The sequence below is a fragment of the Pleurodeles waltl genome, chromosome 6 (genome assembly GCF_031143425.1).
Source record: "Pleurodeles waltl isolate 20211129_DDA chromosome 6, aPleWal1.hap1.20221129, whole genome shotgun sequence".
Taxonomy (NCBI): domain Eukaryota; kingdom Metazoa; phylum Chordata; class Amphibia; order Caudata; family Salamandridae; genus Pleurodeles; species Pleurodeles waltl.
Window position 1 is genome coordinate 407161589 of NC_090445.1, and position 26279 is coordinate 407187867.

Consider the following 26279-nt stretch of genomic DNA (forward strand, 5'->3'; position numbering starts at 1 on the left):
TCAGGACCAAAAATACTTCTCTTTTTCACTTGGACGCTCCGTGCGCCGAAAATTTTGACGCACAGCTTGTTCCGCGGTGAGAAAAACACCGCACACCGACGCTGATCGACGCAACGCCTTTGGAACGACCGGAACTTCGACGCACGGCTTTGCAAGGCTAACGCCGCCCGACCTCTAGAGGAGAAATCGACGCAACGCCTGCCGTGAGATCATAATTTCGACGCACAGCCCCGCAGACCGACACGCAGCTGGAAAACAAGCAGGAAAATCCACGCACAGACCCGGGACATCTGGTAATCCCCGCGATCCACAGAAAGAGACTGTCCGTGCGCCAGAAAACGACGCACGACTTCCCGCGTGGCAAATAACGGCGCAAGTCCGTGTGTGCTGGGGAGAAATCGACGCACACACCCTTTTTCCACGCATCTCTTCTTCTGTGGCCCTCTGAGGAGATTTTCCGCTCCAAACCAGGTACTTTGTGCTGAAAGAGACTTTGTTTGCTTTTTAAAGACTTAAGACATTCTTATATCACTTTCCAGTGATATCTCTACAAATTCACATTGCAACTTTATTCTTTTTGACCTACAATTATCCTGATAAATATTATAAATGTTTCTAAACATTGTGTAGTGTATTTTTGTGGTGTTATATGGTGGTATTGTATGATTTATTGCACAAATACTTTACACATTGCCTTCTAAGTTAAGCCTGACTGCTCGTGCCAAGCTACCAGAGGGTGGGCACAGGATAATCTTGGATTGTGTGTGACTTACCCTGACTAGAGTGAGGGCTTTTGGTTGGACAGGGGGTAACCTGACTGCCAACCAAAAACCCCATTTCTAACATTGGTGATCAGCGGTGAGGATAGGACTTGTATTTATGCAGTGACATACAGTAGCTAAGTATTTCACTACCTACCCACAGTTGAAGGCCAACTTGATTTTTATCTCTTTTTGCAAATTCGTTTTTCCTGACAATTTTCAAAAACTAAATCCTCACTCAACATGTCTCTGACTGGGTCTCAGATAGGAGACGTTGACCTAGTCTGGTTGGATACATATACGGTCAAACAACTAAGAGGATTCTGCAGGGCAATGAGGGTACCCACCCAAGGGGCCTCCAAAAAGGAGGACTTTCAAGTGGTGCTGAGGGCCTGGGCAGAAGCCCATTTAGAAGAGGATGATGAGGAAGAGAAGCCAGAAAATGGCCCCTCAGAGGATTTTTCACTATCTGTGGATGGTGTTACCACTGCAATGGTGCCCCCTTCCAGACCAGGGAGCAGTGTCTTTGTGCAAAGCCTGACCGCAGAGGAAAGGAGAGAGGAAAGGGAGTTCCAATTGCAAATGGCAAAACTGAAAATTGAGGCTCAGCAGGAGGAAAGAAGGGCAGAAAGAGAAGCCAAGCAAGCTGAGGCTGAAAGAGCAGCCCAACAGATTGCAGCTGAGAAAGCCTTGGCTGAAAAGAAACTGTTATTGGCTCATGAACTGAGTCTCAAGGAGCTGGACCTCAAGGCAAAACAGTCTGAATCCAGCAATAATGGTGGCAGCATACAGACAGTTTTCGAGGACGTGCCCCAGGGTAGGTGCACAACAGATCGGAGACCGTACATAATGGTTCCTTCTCTGATCTGAGGTTTAAGCGTCCTCAAGATGCCTTATCTCTACATGGGATTGGCGACCTAATAGGTGACTGACTGTGAGTAATAAGTCCATATACTGTAAGTGACCCTCCAGCACTTATTGTTATCTGTTTTGTAGGAGAAGTTACTTTTTAAGGTCCTAAGGAAGCGCCGTTGGATCTTTTTTAGACCGTTCAGGCGCGAAACATGTCGACCTCTCAGTGCTAGGATCGAGTATTTCTCCTCCTTCCCTCACTTTGTGTTAGGAGTATAGGGTACATTATTCCCCTTTGGACTCCTTGATTCATTTTTAATCTTGGCCTGACCCTTATATATAGCAACGTATTAAAGACATTTGGTGTTCAGAGCCAATTTTAGTACACCTCTTACTCTCCTTTTTCCGCCTTACGCTATCACACTCTACTGATTCCATCTGATCAGTAACACCATCCTCGGTCAAAGAGCCACCACCATTTGAGTGGTGGCCCGTCGGACATTGCAGTGCCGGTCCGGCGAGGAGTTAGCCCGATGATGATGCCTAGCGTTGGAATTGATGCTTGAGGGTACTCCTAAGACATCGCCCGCTCGTGAAAACTCGTTTAGGCAGACACTTTTGGAACAGTATACCTTTGTTATATAGGCATACAGACAGGACCTGCTGGAGAAAAGAAGGTTCGTATACCCAAAAATGTGGCACCCAGTTTTGTGGTGGGAGATGACATAGATAAATGGTTAGCTGCTTATGAAGTTGCACTAAGGGCTCATGAGGTTCCTGAAGGGCAATGGGGGGTAGCTATGTGGGGTTATGTACCGCCACTGGGGAGGGACACACTCCTCACATTGGATCAACCTGATCAAAACACATACCCACTTCAGAAAGCCACTTTACTTGCCAAGTTTGGGCTGACCCCTGAGGGATACCGTAAGAGGTTCAGGGACAGCACCAAACAAACCACACAAACATGGGTAGATTTCTTTGACTTCTCCAGGAAGGCACTTAATGGATGGGTGCGGGGCAACAAAGTAGATGATTATAAAGGTTTATATGACTTGATTCTGAGAGAGCATATGCTTAATACTACTTATACAGAGTTGCGCCAGCACTTAGTGGATAGTAAGCTGACTGATCCCAGGAAGCTTGCTGAGGAGGCGGACTTCTGGGTTAGCACCAGAGTGTCCAAGAAGGTACCTGGGGGGGACACCCACAAAGGTGGTCAGGGTTCCCAACAGAAGAAAGAGGGGGGAGATAAACTTACAGATATGGAACTCTCCAAAGGCCCCCAAAAGAATTCCCAGGGAGGGGGTGGCAACCCTTCCTTTTCCAGATTTGGGAAAAAGCCAGGGACATATGACAGGTCAGGAAAATCCAACCCCAAATGCATGGAGTGTTACCAGTATGGTCACTATAAAGGGGACCCCCAGTGCTCCAAGAGGGCACCGTCCACTACCGGACAGACACCTGGGTTGACTAGTGTAGCGCTCGGGGAGATGGACCCAGATAGCTTTGGGGAACCGGTAGAGATTTCCCTAGTGTCCCTGGGCGAAGGAGAAATGGTGCCCAAAGCCCACATGCCCCAAAATACTTCCAAGTACAGGCAGTGGGTCACCATTGATGGGCAGAAGGTGGAGGCTCTGCGTGACACAGGAGCCAGTATGACTACTATCAATAGTCAGCTGGTGTCAACAGAGCAGATAGTCCCTAATACATTCCACCAGGTCATAGTCGCTGACAATCGTGAGAGTCACCTACCGGTGGCTCTGGTTCCCTTTGAGTGGGGGGGGGGGGGTCTCTGGTACACTGAAAGTAGCTGTGAGTCCTGCCATGCCTGTAGATTGTCTGTTAGGCAATGACCTGGAGCATACTGCTTGCAAAGAAGTGGAGCTCAGGTCTCACCTGGAGATGTTAGGGTTACCTGAGTGGGTCTGCATGACCACACGGTCCATGGCTAACCGAGAGGGAAGTCAAGGGCGTCTGGAGCCTAGAACAATGACCCAGAGAGCTGCCAAGAGGAGGGGCAAGGGGCGCGGGAAACCGGCCCCAGAAGTTCCCGCAGTGGCTGACGGGGCTCCTGAGGAGGAGGCTCCCAAGCCAACTGGGGAAGACATTGCCACCCTGGGTGACTTACCTGAGCTTGCTGGCTGGCAATTTGAGGGTGGACCCACCAGGGAGGAATTCTGCAAGGCGCAGAAAGAATGTCCCACTCTGGAAGGTCTGAGGAAACAAGCCTCAAACCAGGCGGCAGGTGAAGCCTCTGGCGATCACCATATATATTGGGAGAATGATCTCCTCTACAGTGAGTCTAAGGTGCCGGCCTTTGGGGCAGCACGTACGCTGGTGGTCCCCCAGTGTTACCGAACCTTCCTACTGGGTCTGGCTCACGACATTCCCCTGGCAGGACATTTGGGGCAAGGCAAGACCTTTGACAGGCTTGTCACCCACTTTTATTGGCCCAGAATGAGGACAAACTCAGATAAGTTCTGCAGATCTTGTCCTACCTGCCAGGCCAGTGGTAAAGCAGGAAAAATTGTTAAAACCCCCCTGATTCCACTTCCTGTCATTGGCACCCCCTTTGAAAGGGTGGGCATCGACATTGTTGGTCCATTGGACCCCAAGACTGCATTAGGCAACAGGTTCATCCTGGTTTTGGTGGACCATGCCACCCGTTACCCAGAGGCAATCCCTCTGAGGACCGTAACTGCACCGGTGGTGACCCGAACTCTGATGGGGATATTTACCCGTGTGGGATTCCCCAAGGAGATAGTGTCTGACAGAGGCACTAACTTCATGTCTGCATACATGAAGTCCCTGTGGGATGCGTGTGGTGTAACCTACAAGTTCACCACACCCTATCACCCCCAGTCTAATGGTCTTGTGGAGAGATTCAACAAGACCTTGAAAGGCATGATTGGTGGCCTCCCTGAGGCCATGAGGCGTAAGTGGGACGTCCTCTTACCATGCCTTCTCTTTGCTTACAGAGAGGTCCCCCAGAGGGGGGTAGGGTTCAGTCCCTTTGAGCTTCTCTATGGGTACCCCGTCAGGGGACCCTTAAGCATTGTCAAGGAGGGATTGGAGAAAGCTCCAAAGGCACCCCCTCAGGATGTGGTAAGCTACATGTTGGCTCTCCGCAACCAGATGACCCGCTTCTGGAAAGAGGCCCAAAGTAACCTTGAGGCCAGTCAAGAGGTAATGAAACGCTGGTATGACCAGAAGGCCACCCTGGTAGAGTTTCAACCTGGAGACAAAGTGTGGGTAATGGAGCCAGTAGAGCCCAGAGCTCTCCAGGACTGCTGGTCTGGCCAATTTGAAGTAAAGGAGCAGAAAGGGGAGTCCACTTACCTAGTGGACCTTCAAACCCCTAGGAACCCCCTAAGGGTGCTCCATGTTAACCGACTAAAGGCTCATTTTGAGAGGTCGGAGATCAACATGCTTCTGGTCACAGATGAAGGAATGGAAGAGGAGAGTGAACCTCTCCCCAACCTCCTCTCTGCCCAAGAAGGTGATGGGTCAGTGAACGGGGTCATTCTTTCCGATTCCCTGACTCTAAACCAGAAAGGAGACTGCTATGAGCTGTTGAAGCAGTTCTCCCCCCTGTTCTCCCTTACTCCTGGACTGACCCACCTCTGTGTTCATGACATTGACACCGGTGACAGTCTCCCTGTGAAGAACAAAATTTACAGGTTATCGGATAAGGTGAAGGCCAGCCTCAAGGAGGAGGTCTCCAAGATGTTAGCTCTAAGGGTTATCGAGAAATCCAGTAGTCCCTGGGCCAGCCCAGTGGTGTTGGTCCCTAAGGCTACTGCCCCAGGTGCAAAGCCAGAACTCCGGTTCTGTGTGGACTACCGGGGTCTCAACTCAGTCACTCGGACTGATGCTCACCCCATCCCCCGAGCTGATGAGCTCGTTGACAGGCTGGGCGCTGCCAAGTTCCTGAGTACGTTTGATCTTACTTCAGGGTACTGGCAGATTGCCCTGACTGAGGGGGCTAAAGAAAGATCCGCATTTTCAACCCCTGATGGCCATTACCAGTTCAGGGTGATGCCGTTTGGATTGAAAAATGCCCCCGCTACCTTCCAACGGTTGGTTAACGGGGTCCTAGCTGGCAAGGATGCCTTCTGTGCAGCCTACCTGGATGACATAGCTGTCTACAGTTCCAGCTGGGAGGAACACCTGCTTCACCTCCAGGAGGTGCTTCAGGCCCTGCAACAGGCAGGCCTGACCATCAAGGCTAGTAAGTGCCAGATTGGGCAGGGTTCCGTGGTGTACTTGGGACACCTAGTGGGTGGTGGCAAGGTGCAGCCACTCCAGGCTCAGATTGAAACTATCAAGCCTGGCAACCACCTAGAACTCAGACTGAGGTGAGAGCCTTTTTAGGCCTCACAGGATACTACCGCAGATTTGTCAAGGGCTATGGTACCCTGGTGTCACCCTTGTAACAACTCACTTCCAAGAAACAACCTAGGTTGGTGAATTGGACAGAGGCTTGTCAGAAAGCCTTTGACGCCCTGAAGGAAGCCATGTGCACGGCCCCCGTGCTCAAGGCCCCTGACTACTCCCAGGAATTTATTGTGCAGACAGATGCTTCTGAGCATGGCATAGGGGCAGTTCTAGCACAGCTAAATGAGGAGGGCCTAGACCAACCAGTGGTCTTTATTAGCAGAAGGCTATTACCACGGGAACAGAGGTGGAGTGCTATTGAGAGAGAAGCTTTTGCTGTGGTATGGGCACTGAAGAAGCTAAGACCCTACCTGTTTGGGACTCACTTCCGGGTTCAGACAGACCACAGGCCCCTCAGATGGCTCATGCAGATGAGGGGTGAGAATCCAAAACTCTTGAGGTGGTCCATTTCCCTACAAGGGATGGACTTTACGGTGGAACATCGCCCAGGGGTTGACCACGCCAATGCTGATGGTCTCTCCAGATACTTCCGCCTTAGCGATGAGAGCTCCCAGGAGGTCGGGTAGCTCTCCCCACTTTCAGCTGGGGGGGACACATGTTAGACCTGACAGCCTTAGGGTAGTCACCCCTAACTTTTTGCCTGCCTCCATCCACTTTTTGGACACTGTTTTTGCTGGCTTTTAGATTTTGCGCACTTTACCACTGCTAACCAGTGCTAAAGTGCATATGCTCTCTCCCCTAAAAACATGGTAACCTTGAATCATACCTGATTGGACTATTAATTTACTTATAAGTCCCTAGTAATGTGCACTTTATGTGCATAGGGCCGGTAGATTAAATGCTACTAGTGGGCCTGCAGCACTGGTTGTGCCACCCACTTAAGTAGCCCCTTTTCCTTGTCTCAGGCCTCCCATTGCAGGGCCTGTGTGTGCAGTTTCACTGCCACCTCGCCTTGGCATTTAAAAGTACTTGCCAACCCTAAACCTCCCCTTTCTCCACATATAAGTCACCTCTAATGTGTGCCCTAGGTAACCCCTAGAGCAGGGTGCTGTGTGGGTGAAAGACAGGACATGTACCTGTGTAGTTTACATGTCCTGGTAGTGTAAAACTCCTAAATTCGTTTTGCACTACTGTGAGGCCTGCTCCCTCCATAGGCTAACATTGGGGCTGCCCTCATACACTATTGAAGTGGTAGCTGCTGATCTGAAAGGAGTAGGAAGGTCATATTTAGTATGGCCAGAATGGTAATATAAAATCCTGCTGACTGATGAAGTTGGATTTAATATTATTATTCTAGAAATGCCACTTTTAGAAAGTGAGCCTTTCTTTGCACTTAAATCTTTCTGTGCCTTACAATCCACGTCTGGCTGGGCTTAGTTGACAGCTCCTTGTGCATTCACTCAGACACACTCCAAACACAGGGTACTCAGCCTCACTTGCATACATCTGCATTTTGAATGGGTATTCCTGGGCTGGGAGGGTGGAGGGCCTGCTCTCACACAAAGGACTGCCACACCCCCTACTGGGACCTTGGCAGACAGGATTGAACCGAAAGGGGAGCTGGTGCACTTCTTAGCCACTCTTTGAAGTCTCCCCCACTTCAAAGGCACATTTTGGTATAAAACAGGCCTCTGCCCTACCTCATCAGACACTTGCTGGAGAAGAAACCTGAACCAGAAACTACATCCTGCCAAGAAGAACTGCCTGGCTGCTCAAAGGACTCACCTGCCTGCTTTCTACAAAGGACTGCTGCCCTGCTGTTGGCCTGTTGCCTTGCTGAACTCTTGTCTGGCTGTGAAAGTGCTCTCCAAGGGCTTGGATAGAGCTTGCCTCCTGTTCCCTGAAGTCTCAGGACCAAAAAGACTTCTCTTTTTCACTTTGATGCTCCGTGCGCCGAAAATTTCGACGCACAGCTTGCTCCGCGGCGAGAAAAACGCCGCACACCGACGCTGATCGACGCGATGCCTTCAGGACAACCGGAACTTAGACGCACGGCTTCGCAAGGACAACGCCGCCCGACCTCTAGAGGAGAAATCGACGCGATGCCTGCCGTGAGATCGTAATTTCGACGCGCAGCCCCGCAGACTGACGCGCAGCCGGAAAACAAGCAGGAAAATCCACGCACAGACCCGGGACATCTGGTAATCCCCGCGATCCACAGAAAGAGACTGTCCGCGCGCCGGAAAACGACGCACGACTTCCCGCGTGAAAAATAACGACGCAAGTCCGTGTGTGCTGGGGAGAAATCGATGCACACACCCTTTTTCCACGCATCTCTTCTTCTGTGGCCCTCTGAGGAGATTTTCCGCTCCAAACCAGGTACTTTGTGCTGAAAGAGACTTTGTTTGCTTTTTAAAGACTTAAGACATTCTTATATCACTTTCCAGTGATATCTCTACAAATTCACATTGCAACTTTATTCTTTTTGACCTACAATTATCCTGATAAATATTATAAATGTTTCTAAACATTGTGTAGTGTATTTTTGTGGTGTTATATGGTGGTATTGTATGATTTATTGCACAAATACTTTACACATTGCCTTCTAAGTTAAGCCTGACTGCTCGTGCCAAGCTACCAGAGGGTAGGCACAGGATAATCTTGGATTGTGTGTGACTTACCCTGACTAGAGTGAGGGCTTTTGGTTGGACAGGGGGTAACCTGACTGCCAACCAAAAACCCCATTTCTAACATTGGTGATCAGCGGTGAGGATAGGACTTGTATTTATGCAGTGACATACAGTAGCTAAGTATTTCACTACCTACCCACAGTTGAAGGCCAACTTGATTTTTATCTCTTTTTGCAAATTCGTTTTTCCTGACAATTTTCAAAAACTAAATCCTCACTCAACATGTCTCTGACTGGGTCTCAGATAGGAGACGTTGACCTAGTCTGGTTGGATACATATACGGTCAAACAACTAAGAGGATTCTGCAGGGCAATGAGGGTACCCACCCAAGGGGCCTCCAAAAAGGAGGACTTTCAAGTGGTGCTGAGGGCCTGGGCAGAAGCCCATTTAGAAGAGGATGATGAGGAAGAGAAGCCAGAAAATGGCCCCTCAGAGGATTTTTCACTATCTGTGGATGGTGTTACCACTGCAATGGTGCCCCCTTCCAGACCAGGGAGCAGTGTCTTTGTGCAAAGCCTGACCGCAGAGGAAAGGAGAGAGGAAAGGGAGTTCCAATTGCAAATGGCAAAACTGAAAATTGAGGCTCAGCAGGAGGAAAGAAGGGCAGAAAGAGAAGCCAAGCAAGCTGAGGCTGAAAGAGCAGCCCAACAGATTGCAGCTGAGAGAGCCTTGGCTGAAAAGAAACTGTTATTGGCTCATGAACTGAGTCTCAAGGAGCTGGACCTCAAGGCAAAACAGTCTGAATCCAGCAATAATGGTGGCAGCATACAGACAGTTTTCGAGGACGTGCCCCAGGGTAGGTGCACAACAGATCGGAGACCGTACATAATGGTTCCTTCTCTGATCTGAGGTTTAAGCGTCCTCAAGATGCCTTATCTCTACATGGGATTGGCGACCTAATAGGTGACTGACTGTGAGTAATAAGTCCATATACTGTAAGTGACCCTCCAGCACTTATTGTTATCTGTTTTGTAGGAGAAGTTACTTTTTAAGGTCCTGAAGAAGCGCCGTTGGATCTTTTTTAGACCGTTCAGGCGCGAAACATGTCGACCTCTCAGTGCTAGGATCGAGTATTTCTCCTCCTTCCCTCACTTTGTGTTAGGAGTATAGGGTACATTATTCCCCTTTGGACTCCTTGATTCATTTTTAATCTTGGCCTGACCCTTATATATAGCAACGTATTAAAGACATTTGGTGTTCAGAGCCAATTTTAGTACACCTCTTACTCTCCTTTTTCCGCCTTACGCTATCACACTCTACTGATTCCATCTGATCAGTAACACCATCCTCGGTCAAAGAGCCACCACCATTTGAGTGGTGGCCCGTCGGACATTGCAGTGCCGGTCCGGCGAGGAGTTAGCCCGATGATGATGCCTAGCGTTGGAATTGATGCTTGAGGGTACTCCTAAGACATCGCCCGCTCGTGAAAACTCGTTTAGGCAGACACTTTTGGAACAGTATACCTTTGTTATATAGGCATACAGACAGGACCTGCTGGAGAAAAGAAGGTTCGTATACCCAAAAATGTGGCACCCAGTTTTGTGGTGGGAGATGACATAGATAAATGGTTAGCTGCTTATGAAGTTGCACTAAGGGCTCATGAGGTTCCTGAAGGGCAATGGGGGGTAGCTATGTGGGGTTATGTACCGCCACTGGGGAGGGACACACTCCTCACATTGGATCAACCTGATCAAAACACATACCCACTTCAGAAAGCCACTTTACTTGCCAAGTTTGGGCTGACCCCTGAGGGATACCGTAAGAGGTTCAGGGACAGCACCAAACAAACCACACAAACATGGGTAGATTTCTTTGACTTCTCCAGGAAGGCACTTAATGGATGGGTGCGGGGCAACAAAGTAGATGATTATAAAGGTTTATATGACTTGATTCTGAGAGAGCATATGCTTAATACTACTTATACAGAGTTGCGCCAGCACTTAGTGGATAGTAAGCTGACTGATCCCAGGAAGCTTGCTGAGGAGGCGGACTTCTGGGTTAGCACCAGAGTGTCCAAGAAGGTACCTGGGGGGGACACCCACAAAGGTGGTCAGGGTTCCCAACAGAAGAAAGAGGGGGGAGATAAACTTACAGATATGGAACTCTCCAAAGGCCCCCAAAATAATTCCCAGGGAGGGGGTGGCAACCCTTCCTTTTCCAGATTTGGGAAAAAGCCAGGGACATATGACAGGTCAGGAAAATCCAACCCCAAATGCATGGAGTGTTACCAGTATGGTCACTATAAAGGGGACCCCCAGTGCTCCAAGAGGGCACCGTCCACTACCGGACAGACACCTGGGTTGACTAGTGTAGCGCTCGGGGGAGATGGACCCAGATAGCTTTGGGGAACCGGTAGAGATTTCCCTAGTGTCCCTGGGCGAAGGAGAAATGGTGCCCAAAGCCCACATGCCCCAAAATACTTCCAAGTACAGGCAGTGGGTCACCATTGATGGGTAGAAGGTGGAGGCTCTGCGTGACACAGGAGCCAGTATGACTACTATCAAGAGTCAGCTGGTGTCAACAGAGCAGATAGTCCCTAATACATTCCACCAGGTCATAGTCGCTGACAATCGTGAGAGTCACCTACCGGTGGCTCTGGTTCCCTTTGAGTGGGGGGGGGGGTCTCTGGTACACTGAAAGTAGCTGTGAGTCCTGCCATGCCTGTAGATTGTCTGTTAGGCAATGACCTGGAGCATACTGCTTGCAAAGAAGTGGAGCTCAGGTCTCACCTGGAGATGTTAGGGTTACCTGAGTGGGTCTGCATGACCACACGGTCCATGGCTAACCGAGAGGGAAGTCAAGGGCGTCTGGAGCCTAGAACAATGACCCAGAGAGCTGCCAAGAGGAGGGGCAAGGGGCGCGGGAAACCGGCCCCAGAAGTTCCCGCAGTGGCTGACGGGGCTCCTGAGGAGGAGGCTCCCGAGCCAACTGGGGAAGACATTGCCACCCTGGGTGACTTACCTGAGCTTGCTGGCTGGCAATTTGAGGGTGGACCCACCAGGGAGGAATTCTGCAAGGCGCAGAAAGAATGTCCCACTCTGGAAGGTCTGAGGAAACAAGCCTCAAACCAGGCGGCAGGTGAAGCCTCTGGCGATCACCATATATATTGGGAGAATGATCTCCTCTACAGTGAGTCTAAGGTGCCGGCCTTTGGGGCAGCACGTACGCTGGTGGTCCCCCAGTGTTACCGAACCTTCCTACTGGGTCTGGCTCACGACATTCCCCTGGCAGGACATTTGGGGCAAGGCAAGACCTTTGACAGGCTTGTCACCCACTTTTATTGGCCCAGAATGAGGACAAACTCAGATAAGTTCTGCAGATCTTGTCCTACCTGCCAGGCCAGTGGTAAAGCAGGAAAAATTGTTAAAACCCCCCTGATTCCACTTCCTGTCATTGGCACCCCCTTTGAAAGGGTGGGCATCGACATTGTTGGTCCATTGGACCCCAAGACTGCATTAGGCAACAGGTTCATCCTGGTTTTGGTGGACCATGCCACCCGTTACCCAGAGGCAATCCCTCTGAGGACCGTAACTGCACCGGTGGTGACCCGAACTCTGATGGGGATATTTACCCGTGTGGGATTCCCCAAGGAGATAGTGTCTGACAGAGGCACTAACTTCATGTCTGCATACATGAAGTCCCTGTGGGATGCGTGTGGTGTAACCTACAAGTTCACCACACCCTATCACCCCCAGTCTAATGGTCTTGTGGAGAGATTCAACAAGACCTTGAAAGGCATGATTGGTGGCCTCCCTGAGGCCATGAGGCGTAAGTGGGACGTCCTCTTACCATGCCTTCTCTTTGCTTACAGAGAGGTCCCCCAGAGGGGGGTAGGGTTCAGTCCCTTTGAGCTTCTCTATGGGTACCCCGTCAGGGGACCCTTAAGCATTGTCAAGGAGGGATTGGAGAAAGCTCCAAAGGCACCCCCTCAGGATGTGGTAAGCTACATGTTGGCTCTCCGCAACCAGATGACCCGCTTCTGGAAAGAGGCCCAAAGTAACCTTGAGGCCAGTCAAGAGGTAATGAAACGCTGGTATGACCAGAAGGCCACCCTGGTAGAGTTTCAACCTGGAGACAAAGTGTGGGTAATGGAGCCAGTAGAGCCCAGAGCTCTCCAGGACCGCTGGTCTGGCCAATTTGAAGTAAAGGAGCAGAAAGGGGAGTCCACTTACCTAGTGGACCTTCAAACCCCTAGGAACCCCCTAAGGGTGCTCCATGTTAACCGACTAAAGGCTCATTTTGAGAGGTCGGAGATCAACATGCTTCTGGTCACAGATGAAGGAATGGAAGAGGAGAGTGAACCTCTCCCCAACCTCCTCTCTGCCCAAGAAGGTGATGGGTCAGTGAACGGGGTCATTCTTTCCGATTCCCTGACTCTAAACCAGAAAGGAGACTGCTATGAGCTGTTGAAGCAGTTCTCCCCCCTGTTCTCCCTTACTCCTGGACTGACCCACCTCTGTGTTCATGACATTGACACCAGTGACAGTCTTCCTGTGAAGAACAAAATTTACAGGTTATCGGATAAGGTGAAGGCCAGCCTCAAGGAGGAGGTCTCCAAGATGTTAGCTCTAAGGGTTATCGAGAAATCCAGTAGTCCCTGGGCCAGCCCAATGGTGTTGGTCCCTAAGGCTACTGCCCCAGGTGCAAAGCCAGAACTCCGGTTCTGTGTGGACTACCGGGGTCTCAACTCAGTCACTCGGACTGATGCTCACCCCATCCCCCGAGCTGATGAGCTCGTTGACAGGCTGGGCGCTGCCAAGTTCCTGAGTACGTTTGATCTTACTTCAGGGTACTGGCAGATTGCCCTGACTGAGGGGGCTAAAGAAAGATCCGCATTTTCAACCCCTGATGGCCATTACCAGTTCAGGGTGATGCCGTTTGGATTGAAAAATGCCCCCGCTACCTTCCAACGGTTGGTTAACGGGGTCCTAGCTGGCAAGGATGCCTTCTGTGCAGCCTACCTGGATGACATAGCTGTCTACAGTTCCAGCTGGGAGGAACACCTGCTTCACCTCCAGGAGGTGCTTCAGGCCCTGCAACAGGCAGGCCTGACCATCAAGGCTAGTAAGTGCCAGATTGGGCAGGGTTCCGTGGTGTACTTGGGACACCTAGTGGGTGGTGGCAAGGTGCAGCCACTCCAGGCTCAGATTGAAACTATCAAGCCTGGCAACCACCTAGAACTCAGACTGAGGTGAGAGCCTTTTTAGGCCTCACAGGATACTACCGCAGATTTGTCAAGGGCTATGGTACCCTGGTGTCACCCTTGTAACAACTCACTTCCAAGAAACAACCTAGGTTGGTGAATTGGACAGAGGCTTGTCAGAAAGCCTTTGACGCCCTGAAGGAAGCCATGTGCACGGCCCCCGTGCTCAAGGCCCCTGACTACTCCCAGGAATTTATTGTGCAGACAGATGCTTCTGAGCATGGCATAGGGGCAGTTCTAGCACAGCTAAATGAGGAGGGCCTAGACCAACCAGTGGTCTTTATTAGCAGAAGGCTATTACCACGGGAACAGAGGTGGAGTGCTATTGAGAGAGAAGCTTTTGCTGTGGTATGGGCACTGAAGAAGCTAAGACCCTACCTGTTTGGGACTCACTTCCGGGTTCAGACAGACCACAGGCCCCTCAGATGGCTCATGCAGATGAGGGGTGAGAATCCAAAACTCTTGAGGTGGTCCATTTCCCTACAAGGGATGGACTTTACGGTGGAACATCGCCCAGGGGTTGACCACGCCAATGCTGATGGTCTCTCCAGATACTTCCGCCTTAGCGATGAGAGCTCCCAGGAGGTCGGGTAGCTCTCCCCACTTTCAGCTGGGGGGGACACATGTTAGACCTGACAGCCTTAGGGTAGTCACCCCTAACTTTTTGCCTGCCTCCATCCACTTTTTGGACACTGTTTTTGCTGGCTTTTAGATTTTGCGCACTTTACCACTGCTAACCAGTGCTAAAGTGCATATGCTCTCTCCCCTAAAAACATGGTAACCTTGAATCATACCTGATTGGACTATTAATTTACTTATAAGTCCCTAGTAATGTGCACTTTATGTGCATAGGGCCGGTAGATTAAATGCTACTAGTGGGCCTGCAGCACTGGTTGTGCCACCCACTTAAGTAGCCCCTTTTCCTTGTCTCAGGCCTCCCATTGCAGGGCCTGTGTGTGCAGTTTCACTGCCACCTCGCCTTGGCATTTAAAAGTACTTGCCAACCCTAAACCTCCCCTTTCTCCACATATAAGTCACCTCTAATGTGTGCCCTAGGTAACCCCTAGAGCAGGGTGCTGTGTGGGTGAAAGACAGGACATGTACCTGTGTAGTTTACATGTCCTGGTAGTGTAAAACTCCTAAATTCGTTTTGCACTACTGTGAGGCCTGCTCCCTCCATAGGCTAACATTGGGGCTGCCCTCATACACTATTGAAGTGGTAGCTGCTGATCTGAAAGGAGTAGGAAGGTCATATTTAGTATGGCCAGAATGGTAATATAAAATCCTGCTGACTGATGAAGTTGGATTTAATATTACTATTCTAGAAATGCCACTTTTAGAAAGTGAGCCTTTCTTTGCACTTAAATCTTTCTGTGCCTTACAATCCACGTCTGGCTGGGCTTAGTTGACAGCTCCTTGTGCATTCACTCAGACACACTCCAAACACAGGGTACTCAGCCTCACTTGCATACATCTGCATTTTGAATGGGTCTTCCTGGGCTGGGAGGGTGGAGGGCCTGCTCTCACACAAAGGACTGCCACACCCCCTACTGGGACCTTGGCAGACAGGATTGAACCGAAAGGGGAGCTGGTGCACTTCTTAGCCACTCTTTGAAGTCTCCCCCACTTCAAAGGCACATTTTGGTATAAAACAGGCCTCTGCCCTACCTCATCAGACACTTGCTGGAGAAGAAACCTGAACCAGAAACTACATCCTGCCAAGAAGAACTGCCTGGCTGCTCAAAGGACTCACCTGCCTGCTTTCTACAAAGGACTGCTGCCCTGCTGTTGGCCTGTTGCCTTGCCGAACTCTTGTCTGGCTGTGAAAGTGCTCTCCAAGGGCTTGGATAGAGCTTGCCTCCTGTTCCCTGAAGTCTCAGGACCAAAAAGACTTCTCTTTTTCACTTTGATGCTCCGTGCGCCGAAAATTTCGACGCACAGCTTGCTCCGCGGCGAGAAAAACGCCGCACACCGACGCTGATCGACGCGATGCCTTCAGGACAACCGGAACTTAGACGCACGGCTTCGCAAGGACAACGCCGCCCGACCTCTAGAGGAGAAATCGACGCGATGCCTGCCGTGAGATCGTAATTTCGACGCGCAGCCCCGCAGACTGACGCGCAGCCGGAAAACAAGCAGGAAAATCCACGCACAGACCCGGGACATCTGGTAATCCCCGCGATCCACAGAAAGAGACTGTCCGCGCGCCGGAAAACGACGCACGACTTCCCGCGTGAAAAATAACGACGCAAGTCCGTGTGTGCTGGGGAGAAATCAATGCACACACCCTTTTTCCACGCATCTCTTCTTCTGTGGCTCTCTGAGGAGATTTTCCGCTCCAAACCAGGTACTTTGTGCTGAAAGAGACTTTGTTTGCTTTTTAAAGACTTAAGACATTCTTATATCACTTTCCAGTGATATCTCTACAAATTCACATTGCAACTTTATTCTTTTTGACCTACCATTATCCTGATAAATATTATATATTTTTCTAAACACTGTGTAGTGTATTTTTGTGGTGTTATATGGTGGTATTGTATGATTTATTGCACAAATACTTTACACATTGCCTTCTAAGTTAAGCCTGACTGCTCGTGCCAAGCTACCAGAGGGTGGGCACAGGATAATCTTGGATTGTGTGTGACTTACCCTGACTAGAGTGAGGGCTTTTGCTTGGACAGGGGGTAACCTGACTGCCAACCAAAAACCCCATTTCTAACAATCGGTATCAAAAGTGAACTCTCCAAATAGTGACCTTCTGGCAGTAGAATGTTTCTCAAAATTCTCATTCTGCTAGCCTCTCTCCCGTCTCCCCTCCTGTTTATCCATTTAAATCTGGTTATCCTTCCACATAGCATGGGATATCCTCTACCCAAGGGCAACAATCAGGCCTACCAGCTGTTACCTCTGGCTTGCTGTTGTGGCCTCTTAACTCAGGGGTCAAGAAAAAAGGACAGCATTATGAAATGAAAGCAAACAAGGCTTTAAGAGCCTTGTTTACATTCTGTAAGATCCACTCTGTTCCTTTTCTAGCCCCCTAGCACCAAACAGGAGGTTTTTAAGTAGCTAGGAGAGACATGAATTCAATGGTGTGATGTCATTGATGGTCAAAGGTTGGACCAACGTGTATGGCCCCACCATTACTGAAAGTGTCAAATCTCTGAGCTTTTACTTTGATGATCTATTGTACTTTGACATAGATCAAAGGGAGATGAATACCTGTTCTGATCTCTGAGGAATACGAAGCTCTTCATCCTTGAATTATTGAGTGGTCTATTCCGTGGAGATATCTAAAAGTGACTATAGAAACCACATCCTTACTGGCAACCCCAAATTTGCCTCAGCCTCCAAAAGATTCCGCCAAACCCTTTTTTTATTGTATACAACTGCAAAATAAAATAAAAGAAATACACACCATAAATGTCCTTCAAAGAACGCTTCAAACACGCACCTGTATTTGTATCACAAACAGAATGCACCGTGATAACTTTGTAGCGTAAAAACGTGCCATGCAGCAGACACCTTGCAAACATCATTCGCCAGGCACAGCCTGGAAACACCCTCTCGTGTACAGACCATTCTGATGTGGCACTCTACATGGACTATGCAAGCATTTTTCCCCTTCCTGCAAATTCGAAACACTACACAAAAGCTAAGAACGCACACATTATAACGTATACACATCCGGCGACCATCATGTTAACAAATCCTGCAACTCCGTGGACATATACGGCATATGGCTTGTCTGCAAATACAATGACGTAAGTGGGTAGTGAAATAAACTTGTAAATCTGTAATTGCCAAGCCAGTACAAACAGCAAAGAAATCTTGTTACATACCGCCCAGAGGGACTAGTGGCTCATCCTAATTGTTAACCGGTGCCATTGGATCTGTTACTGCCAAGTGCTAAACAACCCTGCAGCTGGCACGTGCCCTGTAAATGTAACCTCCTGCACGCACCTTCACAACTTGCCATGATGCCAGTGCTGGAAATGGAAAACATTTACTCTGGGCTCCTATAAATTGGAAGTCATGGTGTGCCAGCATAAAGGGGGTAGAGTCATGAGGGGCACAGTCATGAAAAGTAGAGCCTGACAGTCAACTTCTACCTTTATTTATTTTTTTACTCTGCTGCAAAGAAATTTGTAACAAGTACAAACTTGACAGTAAATCTGTTCTGGCTTATTTAATTTGTCACAAACTGGCCAAATTTACAAGTATTTTATGAGGTTAAGGCACCCTCTATAGAGATCTATGTTTTCCTATCAATTTTCAGGAGATAACAATAAAGGTAAGATCATTCTGGTGGTTAATGCACTTGTTTGAGAGATCTGTGTTTTGTCTAGTCACAGTTTTGACTCATCATAAAGAAGCATAAATGGTCAAGGTGCCTGCTGCAAAGCACATGTAACATGCACATCACAATCGTGTATTTTATGTGGATAGCTCACTGGGTTACTCCTCTTGTCACAGAGATCCCTGAGTTACTTGCAGTTCATATTTTACAGCCGTTTTAATGCATCACAGTGAGCTATAAAGAGCCATCAACAAACTGCATGGAAACTGCAAAGCATAGGATTAGAACATGACTGCTTTTTTTTCTCAATATTTTGTTAATGTAATGTTGTTACAAAGGTTCCTTTGGGTAGTGATGAAGTCTAATTTGTAGAGATAACCCCAATCACTGCTATATGTTTAAATGCTGACTTTGTGCTTCTCCAAACCAATCCCTCTTAACATATAATGCCTACTAGCATGATATGTAACTTTGTCTTGTGTAATTTTACATTCATCAATGCACTTGTATGATTCATAGTCTCTATAACATTTGGGTGTGATATAAAGCAATCTAACAGTGTACAATGGGATGAGTAGCACTAGGAAAGAAATAAAGTTACAAAGTAAATCAGTGTTATTTAAATCGCTATTAGTGACAGTTTACTTATACAAACATACGTTAGACATTCTTACAGTGCCCCATATCTAATACAGTGGCTGAACAAAGAAAAAACATCTGCCTCAAATCATATGTTTTCTTTAGTATTTGTGAAGTGATAAGTTGTGTTTCTTTGCTTTCCACCGCTGCACCGACATCTAGATGTTAGGATAGCTCCCAACCAGGATGAGACGCCAAACAAAAGGAGGGCTGATGGCCCATTAAGTAAGGGCATTTTTTGAAAGTGCTTGAAGGAAAAATAAGAAAGTCAGCCCTGTATCCCCATTTAACTGGGGTTGGCCAAAATCCAGCTTAATAACACCTGCTGGTTTCAGGATCGGCTTGAATTGTCCTCCTTGTCTGCACTACATTCCTCTAAAAACACACAGCAGATATCAATCAATGTTAGATGCTGTCTGAAAGATTGCACACTGTAATGCTATACTCCGTGCAGAGACAAGGTACTCGCCACACACTGTGTGGTTTTCTGTATGACTCTGCAAGTGATCATCTAAGCAGTGCTGACTGTACTCCCTCTGTTGATCCCCCAACCACAGCACACTTTGTGAATAATGACAATATACGAAAGTCTTGGATGGTCACAGCACAGTACGTGTGGCACATCCTTCTCGGTGTTCTACGACTGCTGTGGCAGAAACGTTTTTAGCACACTGAAGCTTTAAACAGGACCTGAGCACGAAACACTGCTAGCCTTACCGTGGAAATGTGCAGGGGGCTGTGACTGTAAATGAAATCTTTTATGGTCGACTCAATGCCGCACCGACCTACCTGACCGTTTTCTGTCTATCGAGCTCTCGGCAGCCAGGGGGCAGGTGTCGCTTTGCGTGCTGTTCCGCGGCGAATTGTCCTCAGACTTCCCGTAGCTAGGGGAGTCCAGATGATTCATCCTAGGCACGTGTTTTTTCTTCTTCTTTGGGAGTTTTTGCTTGGCCATTGCCAGGGAATAGTACATCCCGAAATTGTTCACAATCACTGGGACGGGCATGGCAATGGTCAAGACTCCAGCCAAGGCACAGAGGGCCCCCACAAGCATGCCAGACCAGGTCTGGGGATACATGTCCCCATAGCCCAGCGTGGTCATCGTCACCACTGCCCACCAGAAGCCAATGGGTATGTTTTTGAAGTGGGTATGAGCACTCCCACTCGGGTCCTTCGGACTGGCCCCAATTCGCTCGGCATAGTATATCATGGTGGCAAAGATCAAGACGCCCAAAGCCAGGAAAATGATGAGCAGAAGGAATTCGTTGATGCTGGCTCGAAGCGTGTGGCCAAGGACTCGGAGACCCACAAAATGGCGCGTGAGCTTGAAGATGCGGAGAATCCGCACAAATCGCACCACCCTGAGGAAGCCAAGCACATCCCGCGCCGCCTTGGAAGAAAGCCCACTCAGGGCCACCTCCAGATAAAAGGGTAGGATGGCCACAAAGTCAATGATGTTCAACATGTTCCTAACGAATAGCAGCTTGTCTGGGCAGCAGATAATGCGGACGAGGAACTCCAGGGTGAACCAGAGCACGCACACACCCTCAATGTAGGTCAGCACGGGCTCCGTCTCCACTTCACGCACTACCAGCGACTCGGTGGTGTTGCCCACGGCCACCATCTCAGTCACATTCCTCTCCACAATGAAGGCCTCGTGCGTCTCCAGGCAGAATGTTGTGATGGAGACGAGGATGAAAAACAGGGAGCCGAAGGCAACCATCTGCAACCAGAGGAAAATAGCAAATGAATCAGAGCACAGACACCAACCACGAAAAGAAGCACTTGATGGTTTATAGAGAGTAAGCGTCCAGTGCTATTAAAGGACAGAGCAGCGAAAGGAGGACGAGTGAAAAAGGGGGAGGCATAGAAATAAACATCGGTTGAGGGGGAAAAAATGAAAATGAGAAAGATGGTGAAATGAGTGAGAAGGTGACAGGGAGAAGCGGTAAATATAAAGCTGACAGCACTGTACAGAAGAATGATGGAGAAAGCAAAGGGTAGAAAAGGATGCTGAGCAGAACAGAGACGGAGGCTCAGGCAGAAGGGGGCAGAAGAAAGAAAGGGGCATGGAAGCGAGAAGGGCAAAGAAGAAAGAGGGGTTTAGCAGAAACAGGGGCAGGGAAGAGGGAAATGGTGCAAAAAATGACAAGGATAGAGGAGCGACTACAGGGGCAGAGGATGGGCAATATGCAGAGAATAACCAGAGGACGCAGAGGAAAGCCTTCAGAAGGGAAGCAGAGAGGCAAAAGTCAGTAGGCAGAAGAGAGTCAGAGAGCAACTAGAGGTGTCCCTTACCAGATAAATTAGGCATGGGAACTGGGACGGATTGGCCAACAGGGAAATCAAGCAGTGACTTATGAGCTAGCCTCACAAGTCAGTGTGTGCTATTTTCTGGCTGTTTTGTGGGCCTGTTTTATGGTCTTCCGAGCCGATTTTTACAGTTGAGTTTTCAGATATGAAAATTGACATTGCCTTTTGTAAGCACAAATCCAGGCAATCTTCCATACCTTGCACATGGTATACAGCTTTACAAGTTCAAAACGGCACGATTTTGCCAACATGGGCCACTTTTATTAGCTTTTTAATTCACAAATGGGGGACACTTTTAATTTCGTGCCAGGGCCTTTTTTCTACCTCAGTCCGACTCTGCATGTAATGGACAGATGTGGTAGAAGTCTACGAGGACAGCGGAGAGACAGAGAAGAGGTCGGGAAGAAGAGAGGGACCAAGGGGCCACAGTAAACACAGACTGCCTTGGTCAAAGACAAGTGTCAAAGTAGAGTGACAGAGGGGCAGTTCTGATTCTGTGGAAGGAGCGTCGGAACATCGATGCAAAATAAGAATACAGAGCAAACACCCACAGGGGACAACCAATAGACACAAGGGGAAAAGGGAGCGACAAGCAGGCAGAAATGAGACCGGGTTCTGGTGAGAGACTGTGGGCAAAGGGGGAGAATCACCTGAAAAATCAGGAGTTACAGAGAATAAGACAATCTAAGTTCACCTCCCCCGTAATTCCTCTATATTCTTTGGACTTCCCTTGAGATTTCTCCTGCTTTTAACACTCATAATCTTTGGGTGAAAGTGAACATATTTGTGTTCTCCCAGATCTCATAATTCTATTGAGGGCTGGTATTGCTGTTACCAACTCCATGGGAATTAAAAGGGGTCTCATAATGAGACTCGGGAAGAACCAGAAAAGGGAAAATGTGGCAGAGGGAAAAAGGAGGATCAAAGAAGACAGGGCAGGCGAGAAGCAGTGGTCAGAAGAAAGTCGTAGAGTAGATCAGAGGAGGGATGGCAGATGAGACACAATGGTCAGAAGAAAGACGTAGAGTAGATCAGAGGAGGGAGGGCACATGAGAAACAGTGGTCAGAAGAAAAACGTAGAGTACACCAGAGAAGGAGGACAGATGAGAAACAATGGTCAGAAGAAACATAGAATAGATCAGAGGAGGGAGATCAGATGAGAAACAGTGGTCAGAAGACAGGTGTATAGTAGACCAGAAGATGGAGGGCAGATGAGACACTGGTCAGAATAATGATGTAGCGTTGACCAGAGGAAGGACAGCAGATGAGAAACTGGTCAGAAGAATGACATATAGTAGATCAGAGGAGGGAGGGCATATGAGAAACAGTGGGCTGAAGAAAGATGTAGAGTAGATCGAAGGAGGTGGTAGATGAGAAACAGTGGTAAGAAGAAAGATGTAGAGTACATAGAGGTGGGAGGGCAGATGAGGAATAGTGCTCAGATGAAAGACGTAGATTAGATCAGAGGAGGGAGGGCAGATGAAAAACAGTGGTCAGAAAAAATACATAAGTGAGATCAGGGGAGGGAGGACAGATAATAAACAGTGGTCAAAAGTAGGATGTTGGGTATATCAGAAGAGGAAGGGCAGAAAGACAACGAGTAGATCACAGGAAGGAGGGCAGATGAGAAACAGTAATCATAAAAAAGGTGTAGAATAAATCAGAGGAGGGAGGGCAGATGAGCAACTAGTGAAAAGAAAGACGTAAAGTAGATGAAAGGAGGGAGGACAGATGAGAAACAGTGGTGAAAAGAAAGATGTAGGTTAGATCAGAGGAGGGAGGGCAGATGAGAAACAGTGGTCAGAATAAAAATGTAGAGTGGACCTCTGATTATGGGATCACCAGACAAAGAGCTGGTAACTAGCAGTCCTGCTAACTCTGTGGGTGCAAAGTTCATAGAGACTCAGGATCGAACCTCAGAAACCCCAGAGGAATGACAACCTAATGTGGATATTGCTAACTAAAACCAAATGCCCTTGGTTATTCTTAAATTGCCACTGCAGTTTCTTAGATAGATTTTGGCTGCTTTGAGCAGCTGAGATCCATGGAGGGACCATGAAAGTTTGACTGTAACTTCGCAGGCCTCATAATTCCCAGTTGGGCTGGTAACTGGGTTATCCACCCAGTTGGGAATTATCAGTCTCTCATAATGAAGACCTCTTTGCCATGGAAGCTAAAGCTGGAGTACATAAGAGATGGAGGTAGTCAGTAAGACATGGGCGTATAGCCACACAAAAGTAAAGGATAGGTGCAGTCAGGATGAACAGAGGGACAGTGAAGATAACGAGTTTCAACACAGAGGAAATGAGAGATAGAGAGGAATAAAAGAGAGGAAGCATTAGCGGGGCAGAGGGGACAGAACATTGGCATGGATCACTGAGAAGTAATAAATCTGCAATGCAACCATTAATCAGCATTTAACCTTTTTGTTGAAAATCTCTTGTAGCGGTTTATGATCTTCAAGTTCTTCAAACCAAACTCCCCTTAAAAACTGTTTAAAAGTCTTAACTGACAGTTCACCACCTGGCCTCTTTCTTAATAGTCGTGTAATTGTATTGAAAACCTCATAACACCTGAGTTGCGAAGGCTACTGTGACCACCTTTTGTACCTGTATCTGCTTTAGTTGCACTTAGGCACACATCACTAGCATCTGTGACCAAGCAGTATGGCAGCACTGGCACAAATCTTTGTAGTCCTCGCACTGTGCTAAATTGGGCTCATGTTTCCAGAAACTCCTGTCGACAAACATCCCTCCAGAAAAAAATCAACTCACCTTCTCTGAAGTCCATGTTACCTGGTTAACTGGTGAATGAAGGAATAAAACAAGAACACAATTCTGTCATTCCCAAGAAACCTTGTACTTCTTCTTCTCTCTGAGGACTTTGTAATTTCTGAATTACTTCAAACAATTTGTTTCTTGGACAAATTCCCTCAGCTGAAACAACATACCCAAGGGGGTTTAATATAGACCACCCAAATTTAAATTTTTTCCACTTTAAAGGTCATGACATGTCTAAAGAATATTCAGCACCTTTCCCACTCTACTGTTGCATTTCTCCAATGTGGCACCAAAGACTAAAATGTAATCCTGAAAGAATTTAACTCCAGGTAATCCCCTCAAAAAGCTTCTCATGAATCTGAAAAAAGAGTGCTGTAGGCCATAAACCAAACATAAGGTTGAAGCAGTGTGTTCCAAAAGGAGTCATAAAAGCTGTCAATTTCTTTGGTCCGCCATTCAATCAGATGACTTAACCTGATGGTAGACTGAAGTCAAATCTAATTGTTGTAAAAAGTTTGTCTCCCCCTAAAATCCCCAGCATCTAATTAATAATGGGAAGAGGAAATCTACCTTCTAGTTTTTGGTTAGTTCCCACAGGCCAGCACACAGTCTGATGCCCCACTGTCTTTTTGTGCAGCAGCCACAGGGAAAAACCACTTGTGGCCTTTACAGATTAAATAATCTCTTCACATTAACACCCTAATTTAGCCTTAAAAACACCACTCATGCTGATCGGTATTCCCCTCACCTTACTGGTAACAGGTTGCACCCCTTTTTTCAAATGAAGACAGTGAATGTAACCCTGCACACACCCTATTTTGCCAAAGAATACTCCTGGGTATTTTTCAGTGAAAAGCAAACAGTTATCTTAGGTATCTATGTGATTATTGATTACCTGAGGGGTGTATTAGGATTTAAAGATATTCCTAACTACAGTTGATGAGGTCAACTGAAAACCATGGCACCCCCCACAGCAACATACACTTCCCCTTTAGTCCTATTGCCTGAAGAGTCTACATCAGCATGAAAATAACTCAACAATTCAATAGGTTTACAGCCTTAACTGTAATGGTCTGAAATCATTTCTGATAAATTAACTTTTCCTTTAATTTAAATTTCTTATTGTAATTGTAATTTTTTGCCACTCGATCTTAAACACCTGCAACAATTGGCAAAATAGTAATTCTTGCCACATATTTGCAACTAGATTTTGTGGCAGGACAAGCTTCACGAGTGGACATGTGACCAGGGTTGTCACAGCAAAAATAAACTGCTTTAAATCTGGAATTGTCTTTGCAGTTGCCAGTTTGAGTTTCAGAACAACAGCTTGATTTATTGTAGGGTTAATCTTGTCTGTGCGTAGCTCATCCACACATACTCAAGATAACTCAGCATCTTTAGCTATTTCCAATTATTTCCAATACCTCGCTCAATTTATGATCTTTTTTGAGCCACAATTAATCACATTTTTTTTTCATCTACAATTCAACATCAACAAGTTCCTTATTCTTTTGTCTGTTATTCCACTACATTTACATGTGGACGCAAGTTTGCAAAGAGCTGTTACATATTCTTTAACTGTTTTATCTTGCTCTGGTACTCTTTGGCAAAATGACAGTGTTCTAATACAATAGTTGCTTTGGGGAGATAATGATTATCTATTTTTTGTATACATTTTTATTGGCACTTGTACAATAAACAAAACAATACTGGCATACTGCAAGAACACTTCAGAATATCTTTTAGAATTACAAAAACAGTCTAAGTCTCTCAACCCATCCACCAAGACTCAATAATTTCCCCCTTTGCATTACCAAGCATCATACAACGAGTCATATACATTACAGAGGGCATAATAGTGGTACACTCTTCATAATAATGAAACAAAGTGAACTTTCATTGACTCCCACTGTAGTTGAACCTTACCCCAACTCTAGTCCACAATCTATTTCAGGGGGGGTAGGGCATCTGGCAGATCCAGTAGCTTGGTGAGCATTGCTGACCAGGCCTTTAGGTAGTCCGCAAGTTTATCATCCCTGTGTGTTTTACGCATGTGACACTCCTCAGCATTTGCCCATTCAGCCATATCTCTCATCCATTCTATGATTATCTAATTTTTAAAAACCATTGCATATCCATTTACGCTCGTGGTAACATCGTTGTCTTCATCATCAGTTAATTCAGGCTAATTTTCAAATTCCTCACTCCATTCAGCCCAATACAACCAACATAGAAGCTTTTTCTGTATTTAAGTTTGAACCACACACATTCATGTCATTTGTAAAAATCTTCTTCCATTTTTTCCATCTTAGAAGTGGCTCACCTGGAGAAATTAAGTGAGGAATTGTAATACTTTGAATTATTCACCAGTAAACAAACCAACCGTACCCTGACTGTCTTTGT

The 26279-nt window shown here is 47.5% G+C and overlaps 1 protein-coding gene across 2 annotated transcripts in view; it reads right to left on the reverse strand.

Annotated features, from left to right (window-relative positions):
* The window catches only part of KCNC4 (potassium voltage-gated channel subfamily C member 4), a 453824-nt gene that overhangs the window by 323111 nt on the left and 104434 nt on the right, over positions 1 to 26279 (reverse strand). For both annotated transcript variants that reach the window (XM_069238336.1, XM_069238335.1), the window contains exon 3: positions 19573 to 20506. In XM_069238336.1, the coding sequence (XP_069094437.1) occupies positions 19573 to 20506 (934 nt within the window). The remainder of the gene's footprint in view (positions 1 to 19572; positions 20507 to 26279) is intronic.